Genomic DNA, 15,671 nt, shown 5'->3' with positions numbered 1-15,671 from the left:
CATTTTTGTATGTGTTGGTTGGAAAGAGTCACACGGATGAATTGGATATGGAAAAAATATTGTATTGACTCCTAATACTATCACATGGCTATTTTAACTTGGTATAATATAGTAAAATAATCACATGCAGGGGTAAGTATGTAATAATGACAACTCTGTTCAACAACAGGCTGCACAAAATAAATGGTTGGAAGTGTGTTTAATTATAAACACAATGATGAACAACAAAAACATTTTTTGCTCATTTGACTTCTCACATCTCCGGGTACTCCGGTCTCCTCCCACATTCCAAAGACATGCATGGCAGGTTGAGTGGGCGCTCCGAATTGTCCCTAGGTGTGCGTGTGAGTGTGGATGGTTGTTCGTCTCTGTGTGCCCTGCGATTGGTTGGCAACCAGTCCAGGGTGTCCCCCGCCTACTGCCCAGAGCCAGCTGAGATAGGCGCCAGCAGCCCCCGCGACCCTTGTGAGGAATAAGCGGTCAAGAAAATGGATGGATGGATGGACTTCTCACATAGGACAAAGCTTGATGCTATCAGAGGTGGAGCTGAACTGTCCAAGCGCAAAGTCCAAACCCACCCCGACTCCACTCCCCACCCCGAAGACAGCATAGAGTGGCTGGGTAAAGTTTGCCCGGAATGTGTGAAGGTGTGTCATGCTCTCGGCCACGCCGTAGAACGCCAGCGTTCCCGTGGACAAATCCACAAAGATGCCCAGACGCGGGGAGTAGGTGACCCGTATGTCTTTCTTCTGGTTGTCGTGCAGCGCTGAGCAGCATGTGTCAGACAGCTCCAGCGTCCACGACTGGGCGTTGTAGCCGATTCCCGCCCTGGCGTCCGAACCCTTCCTGCTCAGTGATCTGTACGCTACGCCCATGGAGGAGCCTCGGCCTCGCCACTCCACTTCCCAGTAAGAACGCTGGGAGTACAGCGGGGTCACGCACATGACCTGAGTCCAGCCATCGAAACGTTGGGGGGTGTCCGAGTAGGGCGCCATTTCCCCTTGCAGGGTTGCTTTGGTGTTGCCCTCAGAGAGTACCAGGCGTCGATGGGCACTGTTTGGATCGAGGGTGAAGTTGACAGAATCTACAAAAGAGGGAGAAAATGGTCAAAATCTATCATTCAAGATAGCTAGCTAGCTTAATGCTAACATACAATGGCAAACACCACTGGCACACATTCTATTAACATACAGTATGTGACATTGTTACCATTTAAGCCACAGATATCTGAACACAAGATTGGTGCGGTAAAACGAGCCAAGTAATATAACATTACCCACAAGCATGTATTCTTTATCATCTGCAAAGAACGATTAATATTTTTGCTTTTAACTGTGATATTAAACAAAAGAGATGTCAAAAATTTGCTGTAGGCAAACACACAAAATCTAATTTTAGAACTTCTTCACCATCGCCAAAGTTGGTTCAAAAAATAATTTTCTGTGACCTAAATACAATAAATGATGATACATTTACCAGATTTAGAGTGTATACCATACATCATCAGGTTCAAATAAGACTTACATTGCAGGAACTCCTCCCTTGCCCTTGGTTCTGGAGCCTGGATGCTGTCGAGGCTGACTTCTCTCACTATGGCAGAAAAACGTGAGAGGTAAGCAATTAAAAACACCCTAGCAGTGTGGATGACCACCAACTAAACAGATTTTTGGAATTACTGATAAATTGTTAACTTTTATGTGTAAAACACCTAAGTTTGGGTTTGACTAGTTAGCATAGCAGCTAACACAGCTAATCTTGTACCAAAATTTAAAATTAACACTGAATTGAATTGCCAATTTACCCAGTTACCGAAATTTGAGTCATACAAACATTATTTCAGTGTTCAAATAGAGTTTACTATTCTGTATTTAAATATTAAATGATCTATTCAGCAATATTTTGGTTTTCTGGTGCCTGTGTGTAACCGGGTTGGGCCAAACACAGCAAAATACATCAGACGAACATAATATGTTATAGAAAGTGTACAATTGGTTAAGATGTATTTAACCATAAACGTGAGTCAAATATAATAATTAAATACTAATAGTAATAATATAATTTCATGAACTCATTATTCCTGTTCCATTTCACTCACATGCAGGGAAAGCAGGAGCGTGATTATTGGCAGTGGGGGTTGGTGTGTCCAAGAACAGACCAGGGTTAACTGTAATGACAAACACAAGATTTAGAGGCGCCCCATCCAAGTGATGAAAGTGGATTTTGGCAACTGCTGTATCTTAACCTTCCATTGGTGTTTCAGACACAGTAGGCAGCCCCCCTGTTAAATAGGAGCGCAACATGCATTACAGTGTGACCATGGTTGCATCAGCAAGAGTGAAAGGAGAAGTCTGAGCTCACGTGCCTGCAAACGGTGTAGCAGCAACAGGTGTGTTTCCACGGCGGGACCGGAAAATGCTGCTAATCGATGACATGCGACTAAAAGCTGATCAAACAAGACATGCAAACTCAGTAACTGCAAACACACGTTGCCTTTTTGATAAAGGGTTCATCATTCAATTATTGATATCAGACAGGCTATTATTACTGTTTTGATAATATATATTTCATAATTTGATAGAGAGAATATGCTTGTCAAAATTGATCTGGAACATACAGTACTATGTGTACAATATAAATAAAAACAGTATGTAAGGTTTATGGCATCATCACAACACATCAAAATGATTGCTGTACCTCCAGTGGATGCCGGCGCAGGCGCAAGTGTCTGGGTAGGGTTCGGGCTCACTGGGGTGGGATTGGGAGTAGCAGGGACGCTCTGACTCTGACTGGACCTGCTCCACAGAGACGGGGATTCTCTCCGGCTTGGAGTCGGGCTGGGGGTCGGGCTCGGTCTGGGGCTGAGTCTGAGATTGCTCTCTCGTGCTGTTGGTAATGGTAGCAAGGAACAAAGTAATACAACAACCATTTGTTTTTCCGGGAATCTAGAAATTATAACCTGAAAACTTGGCCCTCAGACCCTCCGTTGTCAGAGTTTGTTAAAATACAAAGCCTAGAGTTGTTTAAAATGGCTGCTTCAAACAAAAACAACAAACTTCCTGTTCAATTTCAAGCATTAGTCTTTGAGAAAAACACAGGCTGAAATTTGATTGGACAAAAAAAAGCTAAGATCCACACATGATACCAATGACAGTCGACTGTTAGGAATAAATTATTATAATTCTTAAACCTACTTGACTCTCTTTCATCTCGCCGCCGTCTGTCCCACGGCCTCGGTGACCTCTGAGCGACCTCTGTAACAGGAAGGAGACATACATCTATCACAGAGGCTGATGGCAACATGTTGGCATTAACGTTCTCAAATCAACAGTTTCTCACCTTGTGACGTGTCTCTGCTCCTCACGTCTTGACCTCGAAAGCCTGCAATGAAGATTGTTTCACATTTGAACACTGTGAAGCGCTTTTCGGTTAATTTGATGAATGTCATTACCCAGTCCTCGTCTGTCAGCACTTCGCGAATTAACTGAGATGCTTGGTGTTGAGCCTGTAGAGTCATTCAGTATTGGGCATGCGAATTTTGTTGATGATCTTTGAATGTGGACATAAACAGATGAGAGGCATACCTGCTGAACGGTTACGTGATCCCAGAGCAGAAAATACTGGAGATTGAAACAGTTGATTTTGGTCATTGTAATGTTGTTGTTGTTTTTAACATGAAGAACAAAACTCACATTTTAAGAGGCCACCTCTCTGATTACGACTGGCTGCATGACAACAACAAAAAATACAAAAATAATTAGTACTCTAGTCACCACCATGATTTTTTTAAATCTGTATTTTCATATTGTAGTCTTACCAGCACCCAGTGTGAATAACGTTGTCTCATTAACTGCAAATAGGGAAGACAAAGATGGTGAAAAATCTATTCTGGCGTCCTCTCACATTCCAAAAATATGAATTTAAAAAACGGATGGATATTAATGAAATGAGTAACTAAAATATCAATTCCTTTACCATTAAATAATTAATATTGTATATAATCTAATCCCAAACATCAATTTCTCTCTCTCTGTCTATCTCACTTTCGCTAAATTGAATCATCTTTAAAAAGAAAAAAAATCTACATGAATACAATTATTTTAAATAACGATGTAAATTTGAATTCATCCATATTTTAAGTATTTCATTCGAATGTGTATTTAATTGCGACCTTTTTTGGAGATCTTGCCCAACTCCAGGTTGCACAATTCCTCCACTTGCTCCCTTAGGTCTAGGATGGCATCCCGTACAGGCTCAAAGGAAGCGTCATGGTTGACCTGCACAGCCGGTAGGTCTCCAGACTCAAGTGGACTGCACATGCTGTCATACATCTGAAAGGAATTGTGTGCTTCCTAATTACATTGGCCTTTCGAAGCAGAGAACATCACCTTGGGCCGACAGTAAGTACCTGCAGGTAGTAGATGTGGTCCTGGCATTGAGCCAAGTCCTTCATCTGAGTCTCCCTCCTCTTTAGCTCCCTTATCTCCGCCTCCAGACTATCAGTCACCTCCTGTGCCTGCTCCATCTTCTCCCGGCCAGCCTCATCCAGCAACTCCTCTAACAGTTCCTGGAGTCTCTCCACCGAGTGCTGGAGCTCCAAAAGCACCTTCTCGGAGTCGCCGTGAACACGGGCCGCAGAGCGCTGCACGTGCAAGGCAGCAAGAGTTGGTCTCAGTACAAGCATGCTGGATGGAGGCGTCAGTGACACCGTCATGTTGGGTCTAGCTAGTGGTTCTCAAACTTTTATATTAAGTACCAAAAACATAGTTGAAGTTTTTAAATGTACTGTTGGCCTATGTAGTAAATACAGTAATTCCCCTTCATCATGGGGGTTACGTTCCAGATGACGCCCCCAGTTAATGAAGTGCATAATATAGAAATACACTATACTCCCAGGGCATGTTTTCAGCCTTACATTTATGGCATTTATTTTCTTTAAACGTCTTCAAATACACTTTGACATAATACAATAATGAAACTCCTTAACATTCTGTGGGCCCACCGGAAAGACAGCAAGAGCAATACAAAATATTGTACAGTGGAACGGTTTTCCCAAGTGAGAAACAAAATGCATCAATAATTGTGTCCAAAGATGTATATTATAAAATGAACCTACAGCTGTTGCTTTCTGTAGGCGTAAAACGCAGGATTGGCGAGGATTGAGACATCCCGTCGTCTCTTTCTTTTTTTTTTTTTTTTTTTTTTTTTTTCCCTCTTCTTTTTTTTTTTTTTTTAAAGAGCTCAGAATTGTTCATTCGGTAGTCTTACCGATTCAACGTCTTGTCATCATTGCTCTTTTTTTTTTTGTGTGTATGTGTGCGTGCGTTTGCGTGCGTGCGTTTGCGTGCGTGCGTTTGCGTGCGTGCGTGCGTTTGCGTGTGTGCGTTTGCGTGCGTGCGCGTGCGTGCGTGTGCGTGCGTGCAAATACGTATAAATTTATACTCATTCATTCACCTAAAACCTTAGAAATATCCCATTACCCTTCGCCTTAACCAGGTACTTCAGAATCTTGCCAGAGTCGTGAGATTTAAATGGTCAGGAGACCAGAGAAAAGGTCAGAAAAAAAAAAAGAAATAAAGAGAAAAGAAAGGTAAATCAAAGTGAAATCCAGCACCGACCAAACACTTCCTGCCTTCCCCATGATTAACCACCCCCGCCCGACCACAGGGGACGGCGTCAAGAAAGTTGACTAATTAGCATGCAGTAACACCAAGTGTTGATGCTTAGTGCCCACTAGAAATAGATCTTAAGGAGTTATTGAGTATAGTGTCGTATAGTGTGGTATGCTCGAGCCCACTAGCAGCAACTAGGTTCCTGACTATATAAAAATAAAAACAATCAGATACAAAATACCAAATACAGAAGCAGCGAAAACAGAAGTTGTAACGATGTGGTGGCTCTCGTTAACAGGCAGAATCTTGGCAGGATTAAGTTGCCAAATTGAGATTAAAATATTCTATGTACATAGACCATATTTGTTTAAATCTTGATACTTGATTTTTATTTAAGGCAGAGATTTTTTCCATTGAGATATAATTTATTAGTAAGTTTAACCAGTGGTCGATATTTAGAGATTGTTTATTTTTCCAATTGACAAGGATTATTTTTTTAGCAATAGTAAGGGCTATAAATATAGATTGAGATTGTTTACATGGTAGCTCAGTTATTGTTAAGTCACCTAGTAAACACAATCTTGGAGATAAAGGAAGCCTACAGTTTAATATATCAGCGAGCTTTTCCAAGATTTTAGTCCAGAAATGCAGCACTGGAGTACATGACCATAAAGCATGAAGATAAGTATCGGCAGTGTTTTGTGAGCACTGGAGACAAATGTCGGAGTCAGAGAGTCCCATTTTTTTCATCATATATTGTGTAATATATGTTCTATGAAGTATCTTATATTGGATAAGTTGCAAATTTGTCTGTTTGGTCATTTTAAATACATTTTCACAGATTTGGGTCCAAAAGTCTGGTTCCGGAACTATAGACAAGTCTTTTTCCCATTTTAAAGTCGGTAAATACGTTTTATTTGTGTATAAAAATAACTTATATATTTTTGATATTTTCTTTATTGTTGTTGGAGAAAGCTTTATAATATCTTTAGCTAAGACAGGCAGTTGGAGCGTATCCTGAAGTGTTGGGATTTGTTTCTTAACCATATTTTTAACTTGCAGATAATGTAAGAAATTTCCGTTTTTTATTTCATATTTTTGGACCAAGTTTGTATACGATATAAACTTATTATCTGAGAAAAGATGATGAAGGTGTGTAATTCCTTTCTGCTCCCATAAGCTTAAATGGAACGACTGATTATTAAGTTGAAAGTCGGGGTTATGCCAAATGGGAGAGAGCCCACAGGGCGCCAATTGGGAGTTTGTAATTTCTAATGCCTTCCACCAGGCAGTCAGGGTGGCGGCTATCATTGGGTTTTTAAAACAATTATGTCGTCTTATTGATTTTGTAATAAAGAGTAAATCTGACAGTCTAAGATTATTACAATCCTTCTGCTCCAATTCCAACCAACAGTTAGTATCTCTGTTGGGTTGTGTCCATAGCACAAGATATTGTAGTTGATTAGCTAAATAATAGTACATAAAGTTTGGTGCCTCTAAACCTCCTTTAGATTTACTTTCCTGAAGAGTAGATAGACTAATTTTGGCTTTTTTTTTATTCCAATAGAATTTTATGATAGCAGAGTCCAGCGATTGGAACCAGTTAGACGTAGGTTTAAATGGAATCATTGAAAATAAATAATTAATCTTTGGTAAAACTTTCATTTTTATAGTAGCTATCCGTCCTATTAAAGAGATCGGAAGATTATTCCAGCGCTCCAGGTCACTACGGATACTATCCAATAATGGTGAAAAATTTAAAGAAGTTAATTCAGTTAACTTAGGTGAAATTTTAACACCTAAGTATTTTAAATTACCTGTAGGAAAGGAGTAGTGTGGATCCTGACTTGTAGGATTCCATGAATTTTCTGTAATAGGTAATAATGTTGATTTTGTCCAGTTAATAGAGTAATCTGATAAGTGAGAGAATTTAGTTATTAATTTAAATGCTTCCCCTAGCGAGATAGCAGGTTCTTCTAAATAGAGTAATATATCATCGGCATATAGATTAATTTTATGTTCTATTGTCCCGGAGTGGATTCCTTGGATCCGTCTATCCTGACGTATAGCTAATGCAAGCGGCTCAATAAATATAGCAAATAATAAAGGAGACATTGGGCACCCTTGTCTTGTCCCCCTTTGTAAAGTAAAACTCTGTGATGTAATCCCATTAGTAGTAACTGTAGCTTTAGGAGAATCATATAATATTGAGACCCATTGAATGAATGACTCCCCGAAGCCGAATTTATTTAAGACAGCAAAGAGGAAGGACCAGTTAACTTTATCGAAGGCTTTTTCTGCATCCAGCGAAATAACAACTGCCTTTTTATCATACCGCTGTGACATACTAATCAAGTTAAAGAGTCTCCTAATATTATTAGTAGAATGACGACCTTTAATAAAACCTGTTTGATCACTATGAATAATTGTCGAGATTACCGTCTCTAATCGAGATGCCAAGGCCTTAGCGATAATTTTAATATCGGTATTAATTAGTGATATCGGTCGGTAACTTGACGGGAGGGTAGGGTCTTTTTCTGGCTTTAATAAAAGTTTAATTGCTGCTATATTCATATCTTGACGTATATCACCTTTACTTTTAATTTCAGTTACTACTCTTAGAAATAATGGAGCAAACATTAACCAGAAATGTTTAAAAAATATAGCCGGAAAGCCGTCTGGACCAGGTGCTCTGCCATTAGGCATACTGTCTAAAGCACGATACAACTCATCTATAGTAAGCGGGGTATCGAGAATATCTTTATGTTCAATAGATAACTGAGGTATATTTAAGCTGTTTAGGAATTCCTCAATATATTCAGGGTTAGGTCTATTAATTTCTGTGTATAGATTTCGATAATAGTTATAAAAAAATATGGTTAATTTCTTCTGGTGATTGTGTGCATTCACCATTTATATCTTTAATAGCCGTTATAAGAGATTTTTCCCGATTCCGTTGAAGTTGATTTGCCAGGAATTTACCTGATTTATTATTATGTTCAAAATTATTATATCTCAACTGTTGTATTATAAACTCTGTCTTTTTAGATAACATGTTATCTAACTGTATTTTTATATTCTGTAGTTCTCAGTCGTCTCTTTCTAAACTCTTCAGCAGAAGTGAGGAATGAGAATTGAAATACTTCCTGTTTTCACTCTTATTCTTTAAAGTTTACACCGTGTATTTATTTTAGTTAATGAAACCAAATGAAATAATTAAAATAAAATAAAAAAATATTTTTTGTTAACGAATTACAATTAAAACGAAAATCCTTTTTAAAAATCTAAAACTAACTGAAACTACATTTTACGTTTAGGCTACAAAACTAAATCCAACTATAATTACTGTAAAAATGTCTATCATTTTTGTCTTTGGTAATTCATTTAATAAACAATCCTTTGGGATTGATTTTAAATGTCATGTTGATTGCATTTATTTTGATTATTTTTATTTTTTATTTTTTTTTATCAGCACTCACGTGAACCCACGCCAACCGGCACCGAAGGCAAGTGACGGTTTCACTCCTCCACCTGGAGCCCGCATCTAGTTTGATTATTTGAAAGTGTGTCGCACAGAAGTGACATCATCAAGCAGTAACCAATAGAAAAGCACCTCCAGATGATGTCGCTCCTAGGCGACAATTTTGTGCTTGACGTTTAGCTCCAATGGCGTGCCTTTCCTGCTTTTTCATTTAACTCAGACTAAACTCAATTCTCGGTAAGAAGTGCATTATTATTATTATTATTATTATTATTATTATTATTATTATTGTTCTTATTATCCATCCATCCATCCATTTTCTTGACCGCTTATTCCTCACAAGGGTCGCGGGGGGTGCTGGCGCCTATCTCAGCTAGCTCTGGGCAGTAGGCGGGGGACACCCTGGACTGGTTGCCAGCCAATCGAAGGGCATATTATTATTATTATTATTATTATTATTATTATTATTATTATTAGTTTCATTTTACTATGGTGTTTATTAATTCTTGCTCACATGTAATACACATGTTTTTAAAGCAAAAACTAATACTAAAACTAATTAAAATAAACTAAATATAAGCATCTTTGAAATAGCTAAAACTAATAAAAATTAACAGAGCTGTCCTGAAAACTTATTAAAACTAGCAACATTAAAAAACTCAAAATAAAATAAAAAAATAACTAAGTAGAAAACAGTTTTAATAGTTAAACACAGTTCCATCACTTAGTGGCTAAATGCGTAATTACATCCAAAATGAACAACAAAATTAAGTTATAACTGGACAAAAAAAAAAAAAAAAAGCTGCTTCTTAGCAGAACCATGAACCCAGAATCCACGATGGAGGGGATTTTCCTGTTCCAGAGCCTACCTTCATGCCGTCCATCATCTTCTTCATGTCCTTCAGCTCTTGCTGTCTTTCTTTGATCTTCTTCTGAGTTTCCGCCTGCAAGTCAGAAAGCCCCTTCTGCAGTTGAGAGAATAGGATAACCAATGACATCAGTCAGACGCCAAAAGAAAACACCAGAAGAGGAGTGTGATAAATAAACAGGAATGTCGTTAGGAATGTGTTCAACCAGGCTACCTAGGCAAGGCAGGCCTACGGTCTTGGTTCTGTAGCTTGGTGGTCAGTGTACGAATTTTAAAGGATTACGTCGTATGAATTGAAAAATTGCTTCCAAATGGCATGGGGAACGGCAAGCCAGTAAAACAAACATACTAAACCAGTTAGTCCCTCCTTATCTTAGCTCAGGCCAATTAAAAGCACTGATGTCTGTGGCAACATCAAACAAATCGGACTTCGATGTACAAATTGGCATTTCTTTCCTCAAACATTTTGACACTCCTCCCTGTCCCAATTCTCCTTGAAGGAACAATTATACTTGAGAAATGTCATTTCTATTTTTAATGATTCAGCCTCACCTCTTTGTCCGTGCGTTCAGCCTTGGTGGACACGCTCTCGTGACCTTTGTGCTGGTTGCTGGTGCACAACCAACAGATGAACACCTTACACTGGCGACAGAAGAACTCCTTGAGGTACTTGTGCTGGGTGCAGATCTTCTCAGCCAAGTTGCCCGTCGGCGGGATCAGCTCGTGCTCTCTCAGGGCCTTGGTGGTCTGGTGAGGATTCAGGTGACTCTCGCAGTACGAACTCATGCACACCAAGCAGGTCTTGACCGCAGCCTTCTGCTCTCCTTTGCACAGGTCACACTGCACAGCCGAAGAGGGTAGATTCTCTTGGGATTTTAACGCCCTCCGTATGCTTTTCGAGACCTCGGATTTTGGGATTCCTCTGCGGAGCTGCTCCACAGCGTCGGCCAGCATGGTGTTTCTGGAAAGCGGTGGCCGAGGGCAGAAAGTCTGCCGGCACTGGGGGCAGCTGTAGATACCCTTGGAATCATCCTTGCTCCAATAGTCCTTAATACAGGCCATGCAGTAGCTGTGCCCGCAGGGGATGGTGACCGGATCATTGGGGAGATCCAGGCACACGGGGCAGTTAAACTGCTCCTCTGTCCACAGTTTGTCACTCATGGTCCAACAAGGAAATAGAAAGACGGAAGGTGTTGAGCTGGTAGACACCACGAGTGAAATCAGGGGTTTCTTAGAGTCACAGGAGGAAATATCAAGTCAGTTTTGAGAGGTGAGAGCAGGGCGGGGCCTGAGCCACCAGGCAGGTCGAGCGGGTACAAATGGGCGTCGGTGGAAAAACGGCTTAAGGAAGAAGTGAATTATTTTATTGTTGTGTCAGTGACCAAGCAAGATGTACTGTGAGACTGATTAGTTAAATCATGAAACTTTTTTTTTTGGGGGGGGGGGGAAATCAACCTTGAGACGAAATATCATTCAAATGTCATTTTCAGGTTGAAATCCATGTATAGTGAATTCAAAGATTTGTTTCTAAATACATTGTGTTTGAAAATAATTGCTCAAAACACGGAAAAAAAACTGGATGTAGTTATGCATTGTGGAGATAAAGTGTTAAACTAACTGACCTTGAAGGCTACCTGGTGCCCGTGGCGACCCCTTGCTTAGGGGTAGTGGCATCTCTGCTTGCAACATACAATGAACAGACTTGTTAATAGCAGGTTGAGCGTTGCGAAGTGCGGTGTGAAAATGTTTTCAGGAAGGAGCATCTATTTGTCCAGGTTGAAAGTACATGGTATTTGATTGATAGTTGACAGTTGAGCGGGGCGTGGTTTCAGCTCATTCAGAGGTCAACATGTCAACATCGGAAAGCGGATTTATTTATTTATTTTTTATTTCCTGTTCAAAGTGAAAATTTAACATTTTGATCTAAATTTCACACGTGATTAGAGTTTATTAATGACATAAGAACTTAGCAACACTCAAAATGCGTTGCAAGTAAAATTGTGCCCAAATACCATTTTAACCTTTATTTATCAAACGTGTAGCCGATACGGCCCCACAGTAATTTTGGCCATGTCGCTTGTCCACACGAACAAAGCAGGAAGTACTCAGGGGTGAATCCTCTTGCTTTTCACGGATAGCTTCTCTCTGGTGCAACGTCTTGTGTCCGCCACTTTTTGTTAAGTTTCCAGTTTCTAAATACTGGATACGTTTTATTGCACGAACGGATGTCACAGAACACCGCAAGACGTCCTATGGTTGGGGTAGGTGTACTGGTCACAGACACGGCGCATTCAGGCTGTGTTCTCCTCGGAAAAAGGAAAAGCGTTGTGGCAAACGGGAATGGGAAGTACCAACTTCCCGGCGGCCACCTTGAGTTTGGGTACGTACGTACGTACGGCTAGTACTCGCGCAAATTCGCAAAAGCGACCCACATAATTCGTGGAATTTAAAACGTAAATGGAACATAGAAGAAAAAAAAAAACAGAAGAAAGCAATGTTGCCTTTCCAGGTTCCATAACAATAACACTTGTTGCTAGACAGAATTCGCACGCAATCTAAAGTGCCACAAATACATTTTCACTCATGTGACTACATGCACCACATACATATATACTGCAGTGCCACTAGTATTCAAGACAAAATGCCCTTTTCATTCAGAACAACACAAATATGAGCTAAAATATGTCATTTACATTTTTGACATAAAGATTAATTTACTGATATGCTGATAAGGCTACAGGGAAAATGTACATGCACATGTTTCAGTCAGTTCTTTCAATTTACGCTCTTCACTGCTGGAGTGCACGAATGATGGAAGGACCTGTGTTCTTGTACAGGGAGACGTGGGAGGAGTGCGCTCAAAGGGAGGTGTTCGAGGAAGCTGGCCTGCATTTGGTGAACATCCGCTTTGCCTCGGTGGTGAACTCCATCAGACTGGAGGAGCAATATCACTATGTTGACATTATTATGCAAGGAGAACTGGACAAGGAGCGATCCACAGAGCCCCAGAACTTGGAACCTGATAAAAATGAAGGTGTGTAATGGAATATTTACTGACAACCTCACAAGTTGGTCCTCCATTTTGCTGCGAGAACCATTAGTCATTATGGTACAGAAGAGTCTTTACCAAATTCCCACAAAGTTTCTGGTATGTGCATATTGTATGGCCACACAGGATGACATTTTGAAGGGGCGGTGAGGCCTCCTAAAAAATTTTGCTACAGTATGTGAAATGGTTTTCTATTGGCATTATTATTACATGTAAATAAGTGGTGTTTGTATGGGGAATTTACATACTTTTCTGGAGACATTATAGTCCTAAGGCTTTTGCTAAAAAATCTCAAAGTAAAAAAAAAAAAAAAAAAGTATGATTATTCTTGTTCATTCTATGTACTGTATTTGGGGACGTAGATAAGGTTAGTTCATTCTTGGTAGACAGGGACTGGGGGTTGGTGGATAGAAATATGTATTATGTGATGTCTTAAAACGTGAGATAAAGATTTAAGATTTAGTGTCAAGTGAAGAATTTAGCCCACTTTTTGTTTGTCTCAGTACTGGTGGCCACCTAGTCTGTGTCCATGTCTCATGGCAGCGGTTACCTGGAATAACTTTCTATTTTCATCTTATCCCAGGATGGACATGGACACGGTGGGACAAGTTTCCTCCTGAAGACCAGCTTTTTTTGCCACTGGCTCATCTGAGAGAAAAAGGATACCAGCCGTTCACCAGTACAAAACAGAACCTTTGAAGTAACTGTTACATTATTTTCTCCTGAGTCAAACAATCCCCGTGCTTGGCAGCACAGATTTGTGTTTCACTCAGGGTACATAAAAATTTAGACATGAGATTGCATACAGTTGCATACATTTTCCCATGTGACATGATACTCTCGCAACAAGCATTTAAAAACACTAATAGGCACTAACATGAACATTATGCACACACAAAAAAAAAAAATCTTCCTATTGTGTCAAACATACAAACGCTGGCCTGCACCAAAACCTAGGTTTGATGACTCTGAAATTTACTGTAAGCACTGACATAAATGCTACTGTGAACCACTGACACTTATAGTTCACTTGCATGTTCTGGTTGTAATAGTATGACAGCATATAAGGGTCACATAGACAGGAAGGGGGGGGGAAACAAAACAAGATGTAAAGTCATCATGAGTTATAACGAGGTTTAAAGTCATTGTGACGACAGTTGACGAGAGAATCCTGAAGTAATAGGGTGTCTCCAGCAGCATTAAAGTCAACCGGTCACATTGAGCTCGGCAATGTCTCAGTCATAACCGATTACAAATCTCGTCATGACGACATTGAATCTGCTCTTTTTTTTTTTTTTTCTCCTCCCTACGTGACCCTAATAAGCCGTCGTATAGTATACTGTTGTGATGCAATGAAATAAAAAATATCTTATTCAGACCGAAATGTACATTTTTTTAACGTCACATGATAGTTGTGACTCCTATCACCATCAACACAGTCCAAAGCTTTGGGACGGTGGTTGCCACAGCACCATTAAAGACCTTGTTGTGGGCATAGGTGATTATGTGTCTGGTCCCGCTGTAGGCCTCCTCACAGGTGGGCTGGATCTGATCCTCAGGGAGCAGGAAGCGGTGAGTCCCGTTATCTCTGAGCTCAAAGGTGTAAGAGAAGGGGATTTCTTGGAACCGAGCCCAATCTCTGGAGGAACCAGAGTTGTTAACTAGTGGAAATTGAACACACATTAACAAACATGAGAAGATGATTTTAATCATTCATCTGTCAGTTGATCTATATACTATATCTATATCTGTCTTCAATTAACACACACAAAGTTCTCACAAAGCCCAGATCCCAACCAGAAATGTCTTATGTGTTATATGCACTACTGTGTTATACCACTCGATGCTTACTTGTGACAGCACAGCATCTTTTTAATGAACCGTGTCTGGTTGATGGGTTCATCAAATCCGGCTCGCACATACAGACTGACAGACAGTCTCAAAGGCATAACAGATTTTTGTCTGTTTTGGGTGTGTCTGTGGGTACAATCATGGGGATGTGGGGGGGAGGGGTGGCTTTTTTTTTTTTTTTTTTTTTTTTTTTTTTTGTATTATGGATGTTCAGCACTTTGAGTTGCATTTTAAATGTATGAAAGGTGCTATATAAATAACATTTGATTGATTGATTGTCATGTCCAACTTGCATCTGCCCTGATTTGATTGAATCTGTCCAACAAAAATCACATGAAATATGATTTCAACCTTGATCTGGTTTGAAATGGACGCATTGAAAGTATTTACATGCAGTCTGATCAAGGCCTAACCAATTTGAATCCAACAGATCTCTGAATGGATGGTTGATATTGCAAAGCAATACTCTGATATTGTGACCGTAATGGAGTATGGAAAGACCTACGAACGGTGAACAATTAGCTTGCTCAAGGTAACCAAATGTTTTATGTTAAATGGCTGACTAGTAGCAGGGCCCAAATGTAAGTAGTCCTGTTTTCTTTGCAGATTGGCATGGATACTGGTGCAAAGAAGAAAGCTATCTGGATGGACTGTGGAATTCATGCCCGGGAGTGGATTTCTCTGGGCGACTGTCAGTACTTTGACAAACAGGTAATCATGTCCTACGTAAACGTGTTCCACATTGATGATGCATGGACAGGAACATTCAATAAACAAAGACTCTAAAACCATGATTTTTTGTTTTCATTTCAG

General features: G+C 39.9%; 2 protein-coding genes across 4 annotated transcripts in view; one reads left to right on the top strand and one right to left on the bottom strand.

Annotated features, from left to right (window-relative positions):
• Positions 1-180: 180 nt before the first annotated feature.
• trim25l (tripartite motif containing 25, like) lies at positions 181-11,461 on the bottom strand. The gene is made up of 16 exons (XM_077514376.1): positions 10,511-11,461; positions 9,960-10,055; positions 4,406-4,639; positions 4,169-4,328; positions 3,815-3,847; positions 3,690-3,722; positions 3,582-3,617; positions 3,449-3,502; positions 3,337-3,378; positions 3,192-3,251; positions 2,695-2,883; positions 2,363-2,443; positions 2,243-2,278; positions 2,096-2,164; positions 1,525-1,590; positions 181-1,084 (listed from the first exon to the last, which is right to left on the bottom strand). Exons 1-16 carry the CDS (start codon positions 11,117-11,119, stop codon positions 510-512), a joined length of 2,373 nt encoding a protein of 790 aa, XP_077370502.1. The 5' UTR covers positions 11,120-11,461; the 3' UTR covers positions 181-509.
• The window catches only part of nudt15 (nudix (nucleoside diphosphate linked moiety X)-type motif 15), a 21,486-nt gene continuing 17,260 nt past the window's right edge, over positions 11,446-15,671 (top strand). The window contains exons 1-5 of one of the 3 annotated variants that reach the window (XR_013282473.1): positions 11,446-12,338; positions 12,796-12,992; positions 13,591-13,707; positions 15,289-15,390; positions 15,465-15,569. Coding sequence is in view for 2 of the 3 variants with exons in the window: in XM_077514389.1 (XP_077370515.1) it covers positions 12,184-12,338; positions 12,796-12,992; positions 13,591-13,706 (468 nt within the window). In the remaining variant the exon portion in view is untranslated. Of the gene's footprint in view, positions 12,339-12,795; positions 12,993-13,590; positions 14,386-15,288; positions 15,391-15,464; positions 15,570-15,671 lie in introns of those variants that run through there. The other 2 variants (XM_077514389.1, XM_077514387.1) reach the window with 2 other exon arrangements.

This window comes from Festucalex cinctus, chromosome 2 (assembly GCF_051991245.1).
Source record: "Festucalex cinctus isolate MCC-2025b chromosome 2, RoL_Fcin_1.0, whole genome shotgun sequence".
Taxonomy (NCBI): Eukaryota; Metazoa; Chordata; class Actinopteri; order Syngnathiformes; family Syngnathidae; genus Festucalex; species Festucalex cinctus.
The sequence above is the reverse complement of the archived record's forward strand: the minus strand, read 5'-3'. Positions and strand labels throughout refer to the sequence as shown.

What these genes read in the sequence shown, in the direction of transcription:
- trim25l (XM_077514376.1), bottom strand. Translation starts at nt 11,119, where the DNA reads ATGAGTGACAAACTGTGGACAGAGGAGCAGTTTAACTGCCCCGTGTGC. An exon ending in GAGAGGTGGCCTCTTAAAAT is followed by an intron (nt 3,618 to 3,689) that starts GTGAGTTTTGTT and finishes TTCAATCTCCAG; the next exon opens with TATTTTCTGCTCTGGGATCA. An exon ending in GAGCAGAGACACGTCACAAG is followed by an intron (nt 3,252 to 3,336) that starts GTGAGAAACTGT and finishes TTCCTGTTACAG; the next exon opens with AGGTCGCTCAGAGGTCACCG.